Here is a 14,943-nt window from a genome sequence, read left to right on the forward strand (position 1 = left end):
CATTTGAAGCGGAGCAGAGCCCGCAGGCCATTGGGGCCGCCCGGGGCATGGCCCAGAGTGTGGTCTATGCCGACCTGAAGTTTGCGGCACGGCCGCCATCCACCGTGCCCGACGACGATGACAGCCCGTACGAGAACGTGCCACTGGGGCCGGTGACCGCAGAGCCCAGCCCAGGTGGGGACGAGCAGCAGCCGCTGCCTCGGGGATGCAGGGCAGTGGCAGGGGACCAGGGGGTGATGCTCACGGGGCGATGCTCACAGGGTGATCTTGCAGGTGCTCCTCTCTTGCAGGGCGCTGGACCCGGCCATGGCGCATCCCCACAGCACTGCTGGTAGCCAGCCTGCTCCTGCTGCTGCTGCTGCTGGTGGCCGTAGTGGCCCTGGGGGCTTGCCGTGAGTCGGTGGCTGCCGGGGGGTGGGGGCGTCGGGCTGGGCGAGGGACTGGCGGCAGGGGGCTGTCAGAGAGGAGACTTGCCTGGGCTGGGGACCGGGGCTCCTGCATGGCCTCCAAGAGCTGCCTCACACTGCCTTTCCCACTGCCTTTCCCACTGCCTACCACCATCTCCCCTTGTCTCCTCTAGTCTTTTCCACTGCCTTCCATTGCTTTTCTATTGCCTTCACACTGCCTCCCACCCCTTCCCGTAGTCTTGCCCCTGTCTTCCCACTACCTGCCAGTTCCTCCCACTGCCTCCCACTCCCTGTCACTGCCTCCCACGGTCTTTCACTGCCTAGCCACCGCCTTCTGCTGCTTCTCAATCCCTCCCACTGCCTCCCACTCTCTATTCACTGCCTCCCACTCTCTATTCACTGCCTCCCACTCTCTATTCACTGCCTCCCACTCTCTATTCACTGCCTCCCATTTCCTTCCACTGTCTTCCCACTGCCTCCCATTGCCAACCATTGCCTACCATTTCCTCCCACCGCCTTCTACTCCTTCCCATTGCCTCCTAGTCCCTCTGACTGCCTTCCCATCACTACCTCCCATTCTCTCCCACTGAGTTCCCACTGTCTTACATTGCCTCTCACTTCCTTCTGCTTCCTCACATTGCCTCCCCATTTTATTCCCACTGCCTCCTGCTGCCTTCCCATTCCTTCCCACTGCCTCCCTTTTCCTTCCCATTTTCTTCCCACTGTCTCCCATTGCCTCCCACTGCCCCACAAACCCTCCCACTGCTTCCCACTGTCTCCCACTGCCTCCCACTGCCTCCCACTCCCTTCCACTGCCTTCCCATTGCCTCCCACTGCTTTCCACAGCCTTCTCACTGACTCTCCTTGTCTTCCCACTGTCTCTCACTGCCTTCCAATGTCTCCCCTCCACCTGCCACCACTGGGGCTTCCATTCCCTTCCCACTGGCACCCCCAGGATAATCTCCACCCACAGCCAGACACTCTTATCCCACTTTCCCTTGCAAGAGGCATGCCCCAGGCAGGGCCCCACGCTCATGTCCAGCTCACCCCCCTGTCCCCAGACTGGCAGGTCACCCGCAGCCTGCAGGACTCCTCCCGTGAGCACATGGCCGAGCAGGGCCGCCTGTCGCAGGAGCTGAGGGCGCAGGAGCAGAGCCTGGAGCAGACACAACTGGAGCTGGCGTGGGCCAGAGAGGAGCTGCAGCGAGCATGGCGTGAGAGCAACGTCAGCCAGATGGAGCTGAAAAGCAGGAATGCTGAGCTGGGGCATGCCCAGCAGCAGCTGGCTGTGTTGCAGAAGGAGATGCAGGTGGTGCAGGGGAAGCTCAACATCAGCGAGAGGACTGTGAGCAGCCTGCGTGCCTGCGTGAATACAGGTAGAGCGTGACGGGGCTGGGGCACAGGTGACATGGCTGCTGCCAAGATGCGGGGGCTGAACTCAGCCAGGCTGAACTCCTCAAGCATCCATAAAGCATGAGCACCTGAGTTGTGCCTCTGTCCCCAGATTGCTGCCCCCGGGGCTGGGTACTCTTCAAGAGCAAGTGTCTCTACATCTCGGTGACAAACAAGACCTGGGAGCAGAGCAAGGAAGACTGCACAGGGAAATCTGCTCAGCTGCTGGTCCAAGATGAGTGGTCCCGACTGACAGTGCCGGTACAAAGCAGGGGGGTTGTGGTACCCCGGGAGGGTGGCGCTGGGCAGGGCCCCACGGGGTCAGCTGCAGCAGTATCTGTGCAGGTGCCAGGGTGGCACTATGAGGCCCAAGTGGCACCATGAGCCCAAGTCTCCATCCTGGCAGTCTGATGGGAGAACCACAGCCAGCCCTGGGGCTCCTGAGCACCTGGCAATGCTGGTCATGAAGCAGGTGGTTGACAGCTTCTCTTCCCCCTAGAATTTTGTGCGCGCACCTAAGGCATACTACTGGATGGGAGGAACATTTCCTTATATGGCAAGAAGATCTGTGTTGATGGAGAGCAAACATTCCTCGTAAGTGCAAGAGTCCTTGGCACAAGCACCTGTCCTTTTGCCATACTAGAAAGGTGCTGTTTTGCCCCTGTGACACCCCTCAATAAAAGGGTTGATGGGCTGCCATGAGCAGTGCCCCAAGGGAGTGGGGTGAGGGTAGAGCCAAGCTTGGGGGTGCAGCACCAAATATCCAAGTGGCAGAGAACAAGAGCAGGAGGAGGAATGTGACACTTCCTCAGGCTGCTCTCTGTGCCAGGGGCCTTGCCTGCCCCAGCAGCACTGGGATCTATGGGAAGTTGTGTCCATGGTGAGGAGGTTGTCACTGCTGCCCTGAGACGTGCCTTCTTTCCTAGGAAACGCCATGTTCCAGAGTGCTGGTCACTAGTTAACGGGGAAATGTGGAATCAGCCATGTGACAGACCCTACCCGTGGATCTGCGAGAAATCCCCAATGCTGAGCAGTGCATCTGAGACTCGTCCTCCTTTTCTGGCCAAGGACTGACTGCTGCTCCCCCCGCTCCATCACTGACTCTGGAGCAGCTCCTGGGTGCGCTCCCTGAGATCCTGTCCCAGGTGCACGCTTTGCATCAATTGTGTTGCAAAACTGCTGGGGAAAAGTGTCTCTATTTTAAAGCAAGGATTATGGAAAACAGACCTTATTCCCCTCTCCCACACTCACTCAAACACATGTTATACTGCTTTGTACTGTGCCACTGCATGTCCCTGTGTGCCCTGGCCAATGCAGCTCCACTACAGAGCCCAGCTCTCACCTTCTTTGTTACCCCAAGGCTGCCAGGGGTGCCGGATCTGCCTTTTGCATATTTTTGGAGCTAGGGGATGACACACTGATGTCCTCAACCTGTCCATTTAGAGGAGACCCATGGATTTACAGCCTGTTCCTTCTCTCAGCATTGACAGCTCTTGTCCTGCCCTTTTTTTTTGCCTTCATCACCTGTCCAGGGCTGGGTCCTGCCTGGAAAGCTTGCTGACAGTGGGGCCATCAGCATGAGAAAATGCTGGGAAGCCCAGAGACCATTCAGGAAGTGGGGGAGTGCTGGGGAGCTTTGAGAACATGGTGGATGAATGAGGAAACTCTGAAACCATGGGAAGAAAACGAGGGCAATGAAGAGCCCTAAGACCATGGGAGGTGAATGTGGGAATCCTGAGACCATGGAAAGAAAGGCAGCAGCGTGGAACTGCAAATGAGGATGGTTCTGAAAAAATGGAGGTGCACTGATAAGACAGTGGGAGAGAGGAAGGAGCACTAGGGAGACTTGGGAGCATGGGGGAAAAGGGAGACCCCTCCCACCAAAGATCCCTAAGAATGTGAGACCTTATCTGCCAAAGGAAGGTGGTGAGAGACCCCAGTCCAGGACCCAGGGTGACCCTCCCTGCCTCAGTCACTGTTTCTGCAGAGAGGGGAATGTGTTAGCAACAATTTTGCTAAGGTGGACCTGCGACAGCCAGCACAGCTTCACCACAAGTCCTGCCCAACCAACCCAGTGGCCTTCTACAATGGAGTGGTTGGCTCAGTGAACAAGGAAAGGGCTACACGTGTCATCTGTCTGCACCTCTGTAATGCCTTCAACACAGTCCTCCTCTAAGTTTGAGATAAGTGGATTCAATGGGTGAACTGTTCAGTGCATAAGGTTGGACAACTCCATCCAGAAGATAGTGCTCAATGGCTCTGTGTCCTTATTGGACACTGGTGATGATGTTGGCCCTCAGGGATTCACCTTGGGACCAATGTTATTTAGTACTTTTGCCAACAATGTGAACAGTGGGATGAACTGCACCCTCAGCAAGTGGCACCAGCTGAGGTGGTTTGACACACCTGAAGGACAGGATGCCATCCAGAGGGACACAGACAAGCTCGAGGAGTGACCCACGGGAACACCATGAGGTTTAACAAGGCCAAGTGCTGGTGCTGCAGCTGGGCTGGGACAGCCCCTGGTACCAGCACAGGCTGGGCATGAGCAGCCCCAGAGCAGCCCTGCCCAGAAGGACTCAGGGGTGCTGTGGGTGAGAGGCTGCACATGCCCTGCCATGGCACTCACAGCCCAGAGAGCCAAACGTGTCCTGGGCTGCAGCCAGAGCCCCGTGGGCAGCAGGGCAGGGAGGGGATTCTGCCCCTCTGCTCTGCTCTGCTGAGACCCACCTGGAGCACTGCATCCAGAGCTGGGCTGCCAGCACGGGAGGGACAGGGACCTGCTGGAGTCAGCCCAGAGGAGGGCACTGAGAGTGATCAGAGGGATGGAGCACCTTGGCTGTGAGGAGAATTGGGATTGTTCACCCTGGAGAAGAGAAGGCTTCAGGGAACTTACTGTGGCCTTCCACTACCAAAAATGGCTACAAGAGATCTGAAGAGAGACTTTACACAAGGGCTTGTAGCAAAAGCACAAGGTGAAATTACTTCAGACTGAGAGGGCAGCTTCTAGGAGAGCTTCCACAGAATGAGGCTGGTAGAGCCAGCCCAACGGCATGGCAAGGCTGGGACAGGATTGCAGGTCCCCTAGAGTCTCAGCTATCATGCAAAGCAAAGACTTGCTGGATCTGGCTTGTCCTGGAGAGTCCAGATGTCCTCCCTGCTCCTAAAGCCCTGAGCTCCAGCCCCCACCGCCCACAGTGTCGCAGTTGCCACTGCGAGGACACACTGCCGACCCATCCAGCCTCTGCTCCATGGTTTCCCTGGGCTGCTTCAGCACGGCTGCTTACTTGCCCATCTTGATTTGTGCCTTCTTCTTTCTTCCCAGCTGCAGGATTTGCACTTTTACCCACTCCAGTTATCATCAGCCTCCCATCAAACCATTTCTCCAGGCCTCTCTGTACCCCAGTCCTGCCCTCCAGCATACACATTACTGGTTTGGTATTGCACCTGAGCTGCCTGAGGCCACCCCCTACCCACCATCCAGTGCACTGATGAAGGCTCCAAGGAGCACAAACCCCAGCATCAACCCTTCAGTGACTGCATTCAGGGGAACAAGGGTGTTACTGACACCCACTGTAGCCCTCACACCATTCAGGTTTTCCACCTAAGCTCTTCTCTTCTCCTCTACTCCTAACCTCATATATCCCCACTTTGCCAGAGAGGAGACCATGGAAAACCAAGTCCCAGACCTGAAAGGTTCATCATAAACGTCCCCCATTGCTCTCCCCTTATGCACAGCCCATTGTTTCCACAGCAGCAGGAGGTCAGACAGGCATTGCCTGCCCTTGGTAAATCCTGCCTGGCTTTCCCCACCCGCACTGGATGGTCGCGTGCCCAGGAGGTGAGCTACATCTTCTTCCTGGTATTGAGGCAGGACAACAAAGCTCAGCTCCAGACAGGTGAGGTAGGGATAAGAAAGGGCAGGACAGGAGCCAGCAGCAAATAGTGGCAGAGGCAAGGGGCAGCCAGGAAAACTAACAGAGTCATCAAAGGGGACCAATGACACCATCTTACCTACCTTCACCAAACCACCCCCAGTGGAAGGCAGCAGAGGTGGGCTGGAAGGTTGGTACAGACATCCCCTTGTGGAGGATCACCTCTGCTCCAGGCAGCTGGGCTTGCAAGGTGCAGTTAGAGATGCAGATGAAAAAGCAGACTGAGCTTGGGGTGGGAGCCCAAGGCAAGATGCTGTGAGCTGCCATAGCAAAGGGCAGGAAGGGCAGGAAGATGAGCCGTGCCAGACAGATACATGGACACCGAGAGACAGAGCAGGAGCTAGGAACTGCTGACCTTTTGCATAATGAAGGAGAGGGATGATGAAAGCAAGGTGGATGGACACAGAGAGGGGGCAGGAGAAGAGAGGAAGAGGAGCAAGGCTTGAGCACAAGCAGATATTGAGGGGATAAAAGCCCAGGTGTTCCTCTGTTGGGCATCCCTCCTCAGAGGAACCATCTTGAGCTGTTTCTGTGTTACTGTGCTGTGAATAAATGGCTTTGTGGAACGAGACATCTGAGACTCTTCCATGGGAACGGTGACAAGATGAGTGCCCATGGGCACCCTGCCATGGTCCTACAGCCATCACCCAGTGCTCACACTGTGCTGGGGCATCCCTGTGGCAGTGAACGCAGCTGGGTTCCACCCAGGCTGGCCACTGTCAGCACCAGCCCCAGCAGCAGGTTCTTGTAGGGAATGTCGTCCTCACTGGGGTCTGCAGGGCACAGGGGTGCAGCGAGCAGGGGCCCCAGCAAACTGCAGGTCAGTGTGGGCCCACCCTGGGCCATGCAGGCGGCTCAGCAGCAGCAGTCCGGTCAGGAACTCAGTTCTGTCCTTCTCCACTGTGGTCAGGTGGCAGAGTGTGGCTAAGACCATACTGTGTGGAGACACATCTTCATATGCAGAAAAGCAGAAGTAGTTGCTTTATTTGCAAAAAGTCTTTTTTTTCCTGCATATGTTCTCATTTTAGGGGGTCGGGGGTGTGAATGAGCTGCCTCCTGCTCAGGATGTTCTGCATTCAAGTCCCCACATTGTAAAGAGCCCAAGCCCCTGGGTACAGGCCACAGCAGAGCTACCCTTCCCCATGCATCACCTCCCAGTCCTGCTCAGGCTGACAGGCTGCTCTGGCTGCGGGGGCTTGGTCTTTTGCATGTGCTGGGAGGGAGTCCCAGCGAGGTCTGTGGCAGAGCTGCAGGCTGCTGGAATAACTCAGTGGTCTATACCGAAACCAGAACAGCCTCTGGGACCAGACAACTCCAAATCAAGCCCTAGCAGGCCTTCTAGGCTCTCACACATCACCCAAAGTGAGGATGTCTGCTGGAACCTCTTCAGTCTGGGTAGGCACCAGCAAACAAGCTGCTGCCCAGCCCAAGTCCTCCATGGGACTGCAGAGGTCACCTCTGAGCAGCATGACCCAAGAAGCAAAAGCCCCAGGCAAGCACCAGGATCAGAAAGCCCAGAGCTTTCATGGGACCTGTGCCAGCCTGCACAGGAGCTGCTGCTGAACACTGCTGCTGGGCCATGGGGATGCTTGGATTCCTGCTGGCTCAATGCTGGCCCCTGGCCACAGGATGCAATTTCCCACTTGTGAGCGATGGTGATGCCACCGCGTCTGAGAGCTGGAGGATGCACATCCATCCTCCCACCCCCACACCTCAAAGCCAGCTGCAGTTATTGGCAGAATTTATTGGCAAAGTGCAGAGTTCTGGAGGGTAAAGAGGTCTGGGCCAGGAGGCAGCGGAGCCTGGGAATGCCCATGCCCTGGGGTCAGGCAGGGAACAGGGTGGTGGCACAGGCTGGGGGTCACCCTGGCCATCAGGGCCTCACACAGCTGTAGGTGGTGTTTCCCCAGAGGAAGGCAGGAGGCGAGGACTGGAGCCACTGCATGGTGGCTGCACTCTGCTTGCAGACCCATCTGAGGGCATCTGTGCATGCACCACCTAAAAGTCCCAAGCCTGACACCCTGCCACAGGCCTGGAAAGACCTGGTGTAGCGCTGGACTGGGAAGATCCTGCAAGGGAGAGGGTGGGCTGAGATGGGATGGGCAGGAAGAACTGAGGCTGTCCCATCAGCAGCTCCTGCAGCCAGGGACCAGACATGGCACAGGGCTGCTGTGGCGGCAAAGCTCACCCTCCCCATGGAGCACAGTCTCCTGCCAGCCTCTTCCCAGTTAGGCCACATGCCCTCATCACTCACAAAGTACCCCCAGGTTAATCCTTGCAGGGCTGAGCACTGACCAAACTGGGACCAGTTTGCAGAATCCCCTGCAGACCCAGGCAGAGTGTGGGCATCAGGGTCAGGCCTCTGCTAAAAATGCCCCTTCCCTAAAATGCCCCAATGCTGTCCTAGGAAGAAAAGAGGTGGCCAAAATATGGATGCGATCATGCCTGTCCCTACCACCACCGTGAGCCCTGATGAAGGACCTTCAGCACACCCAGCTGGGAACAAGCTGATAGCCTCACCATTCCGGTGTGGTGCCATCCAGCCACTTCCACTCAGACCTGAAGCCATCCTGCTTCAGCCCCACATGAAAGGCATCCATGTTGGCTGTGCGCACCAGGAACGCCTAGCACAGGAGAGGACCCAGCCACAGGTTAGTGATGGGGGCTGTGCTGTATGGCCACAGCATTCCCAGCTCCCTGCCTGGAGGCTGTGCTAGGCTGTGGGCACGTGGGCCGGGAAGCTGAGACAATGCTGTGCCTGGGTGACTGCCGAGGGACCGTGAGGTGGCCACCAGGACAGGACAGCCCAGTGCTCACAGGGAGTGGGCAGGGTGCACTCACCAGGGTGGTGTTGGCTTGGATGGTGACCAGCTGTGCCCCTCTGGAGCAGCAGTCCTCTCTGCTCTGCTCCCAGTTCTTTTTGGCAGAGGAGAAGTAGTAGCACTGCCCTGCATCCCAGAGCCAGCCAACCGGGCAAAACTGGCATTGCCCTGCACACCAGAAACACAGCAGGTGGGATGGGGCAGCTGGCCAGGGCTGCCACCAGACCCAGGGACCAGGAGAGTGACAGTGGGCAGTCAGGGCACCAACATCATGTTTGTATGTCTGCCCCACGGATACCACTCTGCATTTTCCCTCATTTGTGAGCCCAGCTCCAACATTCCAGTCCCAGAGCCCTGGGAAGAGGGACTAGTTACAGGAACATGCTGGCATTGAGCAGGGCAAGGAGCTGCAGGCTGGGGAGGTGATACAAACACAGTTTACAAAGTGCTGAGGACTCAGATAAGGTTTCAGCTGCACCAAAAGCTGATGCTCATTTGGAGCAGGGATGCTGGTGGCATCCATGAGCCTGGTGCTGGTGGTGGTCCCAGGTAACACTGAGCTGTCTGGGGTCATCTCCTCTAAAGGGGTCTCAGCAGATCAGCCTGTTCAGCAGTGCTAGGGCAGCTCTCCACACCACAAGCTGGGGGACAGGCAGTAAAGGTGAAGGAATATGTAGGGAGAGAGCTCAGGGAAACATCCTCCAGTAAGGACAGATCCTGCTGCTTGAAAGCAGCAGTAAGGCCCTCTCCAAACCTCACCCAGGAGCCCACCAGGCTCTCTTACCTTCCAGTGTCTGTTTCCCATAGCTGGGGCTCTCCTCTATTCTCCAGAGACCATTTGTGCAGCTTGTTTGTTGTTGCACTAAATCTACAGCAGAAGAGCACAGCTGTGTCCTAGCAACTCCAGGCTCCTGCTCCCAGCAGCACCCAGTGTCCTCTCCCACAAGACAGCCTCATGGCTGTGGGTGAAGTGTCCCCTGCTTTAGTTACACCAAGCCTGCCAAGCTCCTAGCAGATTTTGCTGTGCCCTCCATGCAGCAGGCTTTCGGGGAAAGTGCTGCTGTCTTTCAGTATCGGTATCAGTGCCCTCCCTCCCACCTTTCATTGCCACCTGATGGAGTGGCTTTCCCCAAGCCCACGCTGTCGCTCCAGCTTCCTTTTCCAGCCACGTAGGTAGTGTCTTGCCTCACCAATTTTTATGCTTGCCCCAGAGCCCATGATGCCCTCAGCCCCAAGCAGAAGCGCCCAGCTCCATGGGGAAGCTACAGCTCAGCCTGTTAGGACACAAGTGCTCTGGTGCCAGCCCTGACCCCAGGACCCCCTCTGCAGAGATCTGGGCACTGCATGGCTGGTACTTACAGTGGAAACTCAGGCTGACAAGGATGATCTGTGCCAGTAGGAGTGTCAGGGAGAGGAGACCCAGGCTGAGGGCTGCCCAGCACCAGGGCAGGCGCACTCGCTGCTGAGGAGCTGAGAGAAGGAGTTAACATAGACGGGGGTGGGGGGGATGAGGGATAGTTTGGAGGGAGCAGTGGGGAGCCTTGAGCCAGGAAAGGTCTGTGAATCCCAGGTGGAATGTCAGGAGGCACTGGGGGAGCCTGGGAAAAGTGGGGGAGAAGAGCCTGTTTGCAGCAGCTTGATTGTCCTAGAAATTATCTCCCTGCATGCAATACTTGGTGGGGAGAGCAGAGGGGAAGTGTCTGTGCTGCGGCGTGGGGGTGCAGTGGGCATTCCTGCCTTTGAGCCCATCCTGCCCCCCACCCCGAGAGTAGGCAGGCTGCAACAGGGCTGGAGAGGAGCTGTTTGAGAGAGGACACCCAAAAAGAGGGAGTGGGGGGAGCAGGACCGGGAGGACATTTCTGGGGAAGGCAAGGGGCTGCAGGAGGGCAGGGAACCCACTGAGAGAGTTGGGGGCCATTACCTGGTGTGGGGGGAAAGCGCAGGTCGGCATACGTGACACCCTCTTCCATCCCTTCCTTGCTCTCCTGCTCTGCAGCCCACCGGGGCAGCAACAACCCTTTCCCAGCCCAGCTTCTCAGACGGCTGTGATGCAAAATGGAAAGTGTCACTTCCTGGTGGGGTCCCCAGAGGCACCACCTGGCACAAAACCCGGGGGGCTTGTGGGGCTGCCAGATGCTTGGGGCGAGGGACAGCCCTGTTGAGGCCAGCATCCCGGAATCCCGGCATCCCGGCAGGACGGAACCGCACACTCCTTGCTCGGGGTCAGCCAGCAGTGGGAATGGCTGCTGGCTCAAACGTGCAGCCAGGGCTGGGCTAGGCAGGCACATCACGGAGTTGTAAAGGACCTTAAAGGCCATCTCGTTCCAAGCCCCCTGCTTGGACAGGGACACCCTCCGCTAGACCAGGTTGTTCAGAGCTCCATCCAACCTGATGGACAGTTCCAGGGATGGGGCATTGACAGCTTCCCTGGACAACCTGTGCCAGTGCCTCACCATCTTCATAATAATTTCTTCCTAAAACAGGAAAAGTCATATGAGAGGCAGCTGAGGTCACTTTGTTTGTTCAAGTCTGGAGAAAAGGAGACTGCAGGAAGACCTTATCACAGTCTACAAGAGGAAACAGAGGGGCAGACACTGATCTCTTCTCTCTGGTGACCAGTGACAGGTGTCTAGGTTGAATATTAGGCAAAGGTTTTTCACCCAGAGGGTGGCTGGGCACTGGAACAGGCTCCCCAGGGAAGTGATCACAGCACCAAGTCTGACAGAGTTCAGGAAGTATTTGGACAATGTTCTCAGGCACATGGGGGGATTGTTGGGGGTGTCCTGTTCAAGGAGTTGGACTTTGATGATCCCAGTGGGTCCCTTCCAACTCAGGAAATTCTGTGATTCTGTGATGAATATCTAAGCTAAACCTGCCCTCTGACAGTCGGAAGCCATTCCTCCTTCTCCTGTCATGACACACCCTTACAAAAAGTCTCCCTCCATCTCTCTTTAGTCCTCCTGGTACTGCAAAGCTGCTTAATGTCTCCCCAGAACTTTATCTTCTCCAGGTTAAACAAGTGTGGCTGTCTCTGATCTGCCCTAGGGACTGCAAGGGAAGGCTGGGTATCCTTGGGACACAGTACACATTCCCTTCCTTGCCTCTCTCTCCAAGGAGCAAGGCCGCGGGCTATTTGCTTACAAGTCCCTTTTTTTGCATGTGGCTGCAGCTGCATCTCAGCCCTGGAAAATGGGGGGGCTGGGGTGCTCCTTCCATTGCCTCAGCCTCCAGGGCTGCCGTGATGGCCACCCCTGCCGTGCCCTCGCACGGGGGAGCGGCAGAGCTCCCCCGAACCCCCGGGAGCCTGCGGGCACACAACGACCGCGCTCCGAGTGGGAGGGTTTCGCCGCGGGAGGATATCTCGTCCAGGACTACGTTTCCCAGCGGCTCCTCCCAGGGCTGCACATGCTCGATGCGGCTCCCGGCGCCTCCCGGCAGCTCCCGGCGCGGTGCCCGGTGCGGCGCAAGGGCGGTCGGTGCGGCTCCCGGCGCGGCTCCCGGTGCTACCGGCGGCGCGGCGCTGCCCGGCGCGGATCCCGGGGCAGCCACCGGGGCGGTTCCTGGCGGTTCCCTGCGCAGCTCCCGGCGCGGTTCCCGGACCGCCTCCCGGTGCCGCCCCCGGCGCGGCATCCTCCCGGTGCGCCCCCGGGAGCGCACAGCCGAGCCCCGCCGCCGGCCCGGGCCCGAGCGATCCCGGGCACCCCCGCCCCGGGCCGGCAGCATGCCCCGCGGGCGAGCCTGGACGCAGGCGGAGGTCAGCAGCCTCCTGTCGCTGGTGGGGGGCTCGGGGGAGGCTGCGCTGCTCATGGCCTCCACGTCGCGACCCAACGAGGCGCTCTGGCGGGAGATCTCCCGGGGACTGGCGGCGGCCGGCTACGGGCGCAGCGTGGCCCAGTGCCGCTCCAAGTGGAAGGCGCTCAAGCAGGCTTTCCACTCGGAGCGGGAGACGCGCCGGAGGGCAGGACACCACTCGCCCCGGCTGCCGCCGCACTACCGAGCCATGAAGAGCATCTGGAAGGCGGCCGGGCGGCCCGTCTTCGGCGAACGGAGGATGCCAGGTGGGTGCCGGGGACGGGCTTGTGGGCTTAGCAGCGTGGCTGGACGTGGGGTGCTGGTGGAGCAGCGGTGCTATGTGAACACCCAGGGTCTGTTGATGGTCTTTCCCTTCCCCTAGACGTGGTGAAGCTGCCCTCCAGAAGGCGCAGGTCAGCCCTTGCCACATGCTCTCCATCCTCACCAGAGCCACCAGGTACCCGTGGGCTCAGGCAGCTGGAGTGGGGTTTGTCCTGGCTGCGAGGTGGTGGACCCCCCTCTCCCCCCAGTTACTGAAGCTCTTTTCTGCACCCCTTCAGCTCCTTCTGCAGAGCATGACGTTGGTGGGGACACCTCCAGCACACTGCTGTCACCGATGCTGCAGTGTGTAAAGGACGAGCCAGAGAGTCGTAAGTACTGAGCTGCCCTGCTGTGCTGAGCTGCCTGGCTCCAGCCATGGCTCCAGCCCAAGCCCATGCCAGCATGGTGGGAATGGGAGGCTAAGAGGATCAGGGGATCCATCACATGTCCCTCAGCAGGGATGGTCAACGATGGGTGTGTTTGGACTTCCGTCTCCGCAGGCTTGGCTCCAAACCAGCCCCAGAGCATGTGGGGATGGGGATGGCTGGGATAGGGCAGGAGGGAGCACCAGCCTGAGGGCATGGCAAGGCTGCTGGCTGCCCTAGGGCAGATCATGAGGTGAGAGGTCTGGAAGGGGCAGTGGCCCTGATACAGCGCAGGGATCTCGTGGCTGGTGGCATTGCAGGGCATGTGACTCCCTTCCCTTCGGCAGTTTCTGGCTCTTCAGGGGCCCAGGAACACCATAAAGCTTCAGATGAGTTTGGGCTGTGTGTGAGGGCCAGAGCTGCCTGCAGCTCCCCTGCCCTTCAGCCTACCCACGTGCTTAACCTGCAGACCCCTCACTGCTCACTCTCCTGGGGATTTGGCACTGAGGTGATGCAGGACACATCCCCGAGTCTGGTTTGCGTGGGCGCCCCGGCCATCTTCCCACACTGGGTAACCACCTTCTGTCTCCCCAAATTCCCCCTGCAGTTTCAAGTGGATGTGGGATTCTCCTTCTCTTCCAGTCCTAGTGTGTTGTGTAGCGTTGCTGCGCGCTGCTCCGCCGCTGCTGCCTTCCAGCCCAGAGGTGGCTGCATTGCAGTGGTGGGTGAGTGACTCCTGCTTTTGTACCTAGCTCTGAAGTGCTTTGGGGCCCTGCAGGGCGCTCTGGAGCGGTGGCTAGGGCATGTCAGGCCGGGTCCCTTCAGAAGGCGTATCTCTCCTCTCTGCTTTCTCCCAGCAGCTGGTGGGGAACACATTGCTGGAGTGCCACCCACACCCCCTGCCATGCCACGTAAGGCTTTCCTTGCCCTGCTCAGCCCAGTAAACCCCCTCAGCCCCACAAGCAGGGTCTGATATGGTTCTCATTGCAGACACCAGTTGCTGCTTCTCTCCCCTCTCCCTCCTGGGTGAGTACCATGCCCCAGCTATCATTCTTGTGTGCCCTGGCACAAGAGGGGGCTGCAGCTCACAGGCTGTGTCTGCTCTCCTTCCAGGCTGTCACACTGACCTGAAGCAGGAAGGAGCCGAGGGAAAGGCCAGTAAGTGTCTGCAGCTTTGAGTGAGTCCTCATGCTCCAGGGCACAGCTTCATCTTGTCCTGCCAGTGAGAAGGGCACAGGCTCCCAGAGGCAGTGCCTTTCCAGGGCTCTGTGTCGTAGTCAGGCTAAATCTGGGGCTTGGGTGTCTCCATGACTCTTGTTGTTTGCTCCATGCCAAGCTTTCGTGACAGGTTTTCCTGGTGAGACGTCCCTGGGGATGGGAAGAGGAAACCGAGTGCTGTCACTGGCTGCTGCAGCCACAGGCTCCCACGGGACAGCAGCCATGAGTGAGCAGCCAGCAGCAGCTGAAGATGCATCAGACACAAGCCTGCACGGTGGGTGCTCCCTGCAGCATCACAGCAGCCTCACAGGGAGAGCCATGGTGAGGTGCCACTGACCCCTCTCTCACTGCAGGGTCTGGCGTGGCAGGCTTGCTCCAGAATGTCCAGCAACTGCTGGTGCAGATCCTGCAGACATCGCGGCAGCAGCAGGCACTGCTGGAGAGCCTGGCCAGTGACACCGTCTCCCACCTCCACCTCCTCTCCCACAGCCTCGTGCAGGTGGGCGAGACCCTGCACCAGCTCCTGCTCCGGCCACAGACCCATCCTGGCCCCCTTGGCCACTATGTCCCCCACGTGCCCCTTTTTGAGGGTGGCTCCGGAGGGCCCTGCTCCCCTGGTGCTCCCCACACTTCCCTGGATCAAAAAGAGGAGCCTCAGCTGTCCCCTGATGCCAAGTGCATCCCCCCCTGA

At 58.6% G+C, this 14,943-nt stretch overlaps 3 protein-coding genes across 3 annotated transcripts; 2 read left to right on the forward strand and 1 right to left on the reverse strand.

Moving 5' to 3' along the window:
• Window positions 1–47: 47 nt before the first annotated feature.
• Window positions 48–4,255, forward strand: LOC311165580 (B-cell differentiation antigen CD72-like; the record flags this gene model as incomplete). Its single annotated transcript, XM_084225655.1, has 6 exons — window positions 48–174; window positions 291–392; window positions 1,469–1,783; window positions 1,912–2,060; window positions 2,299–2,393; window positions 4,021–4,255. The coding sequence occupies 6 exons, from the start codon at window positions 48–50 to the stop codon at window positions 4,253–4,255; spliced, it is 1,023 nt and encodes a 340-aa protein (XP_084081781.1).
• Window positions 4,256–5,268: 1,013 nt separating this feature from the next.
• Window positions 5,269–10,526, reverse strand: LOC311165581 (killer cell lectin-like receptor subfamily G member 1; the record flags this gene model as incomplete). Its single annotated transcript, XM_084225656.1, has 9 exons — window positions 5,269–5,336; window positions 5,818–5,960; window positions 6,393–6,571; window positions 7,620–7,803; window positions 8,255–8,358; window positions 8,576–8,724; window positions 9,341–9,424; window positions 9,916–10,026; window positions 10,478–10,526. 9 exons carry the CDS (start codon window positions 10,524–10,526, stop codon window positions 5,269–5,271), a joined length of 1,071 nt encoding a protein of 356 aa, XP_084081782.1.
• Window positions 10,527–11,797: 1,271 nt separating this feature from the next.
• LOC311165582 (uncharacterized protein) lies at window positions 11,798–14,943 on the forward strand (the record flags this gene model as incomplete). The annotated part of the gene is made up of 8 exons (XM_084225657.1): window positions 11,798–12,614; window positions 12,731–12,805; window positions 12,909–12,998; window positions 13,787–13,945; window positions 14,025–14,060; window positions 14,148–14,192; window positions 14,383–14,526; window positions 14,606–14,943. The coding sequence occupies 8 exons, from the start codon at window positions 11,798–11,800 to the stop codon at window positions 14,941–14,943; spliced, it is 1,704 nt and encodes a 567-aa protein (XP_084081783.1).

Source organism: Fringilla coelebs (genome assembly GCF_963513975.1).
Source record: "Fringilla coelebs genome assembly, chromosome: Z".
Taxonomy (NCBI): Eukaryota; Metazoa; Chordata; class Aves; order Passeriformes; family Fringillidae; genus Fringilla; species Fringilla coelebs.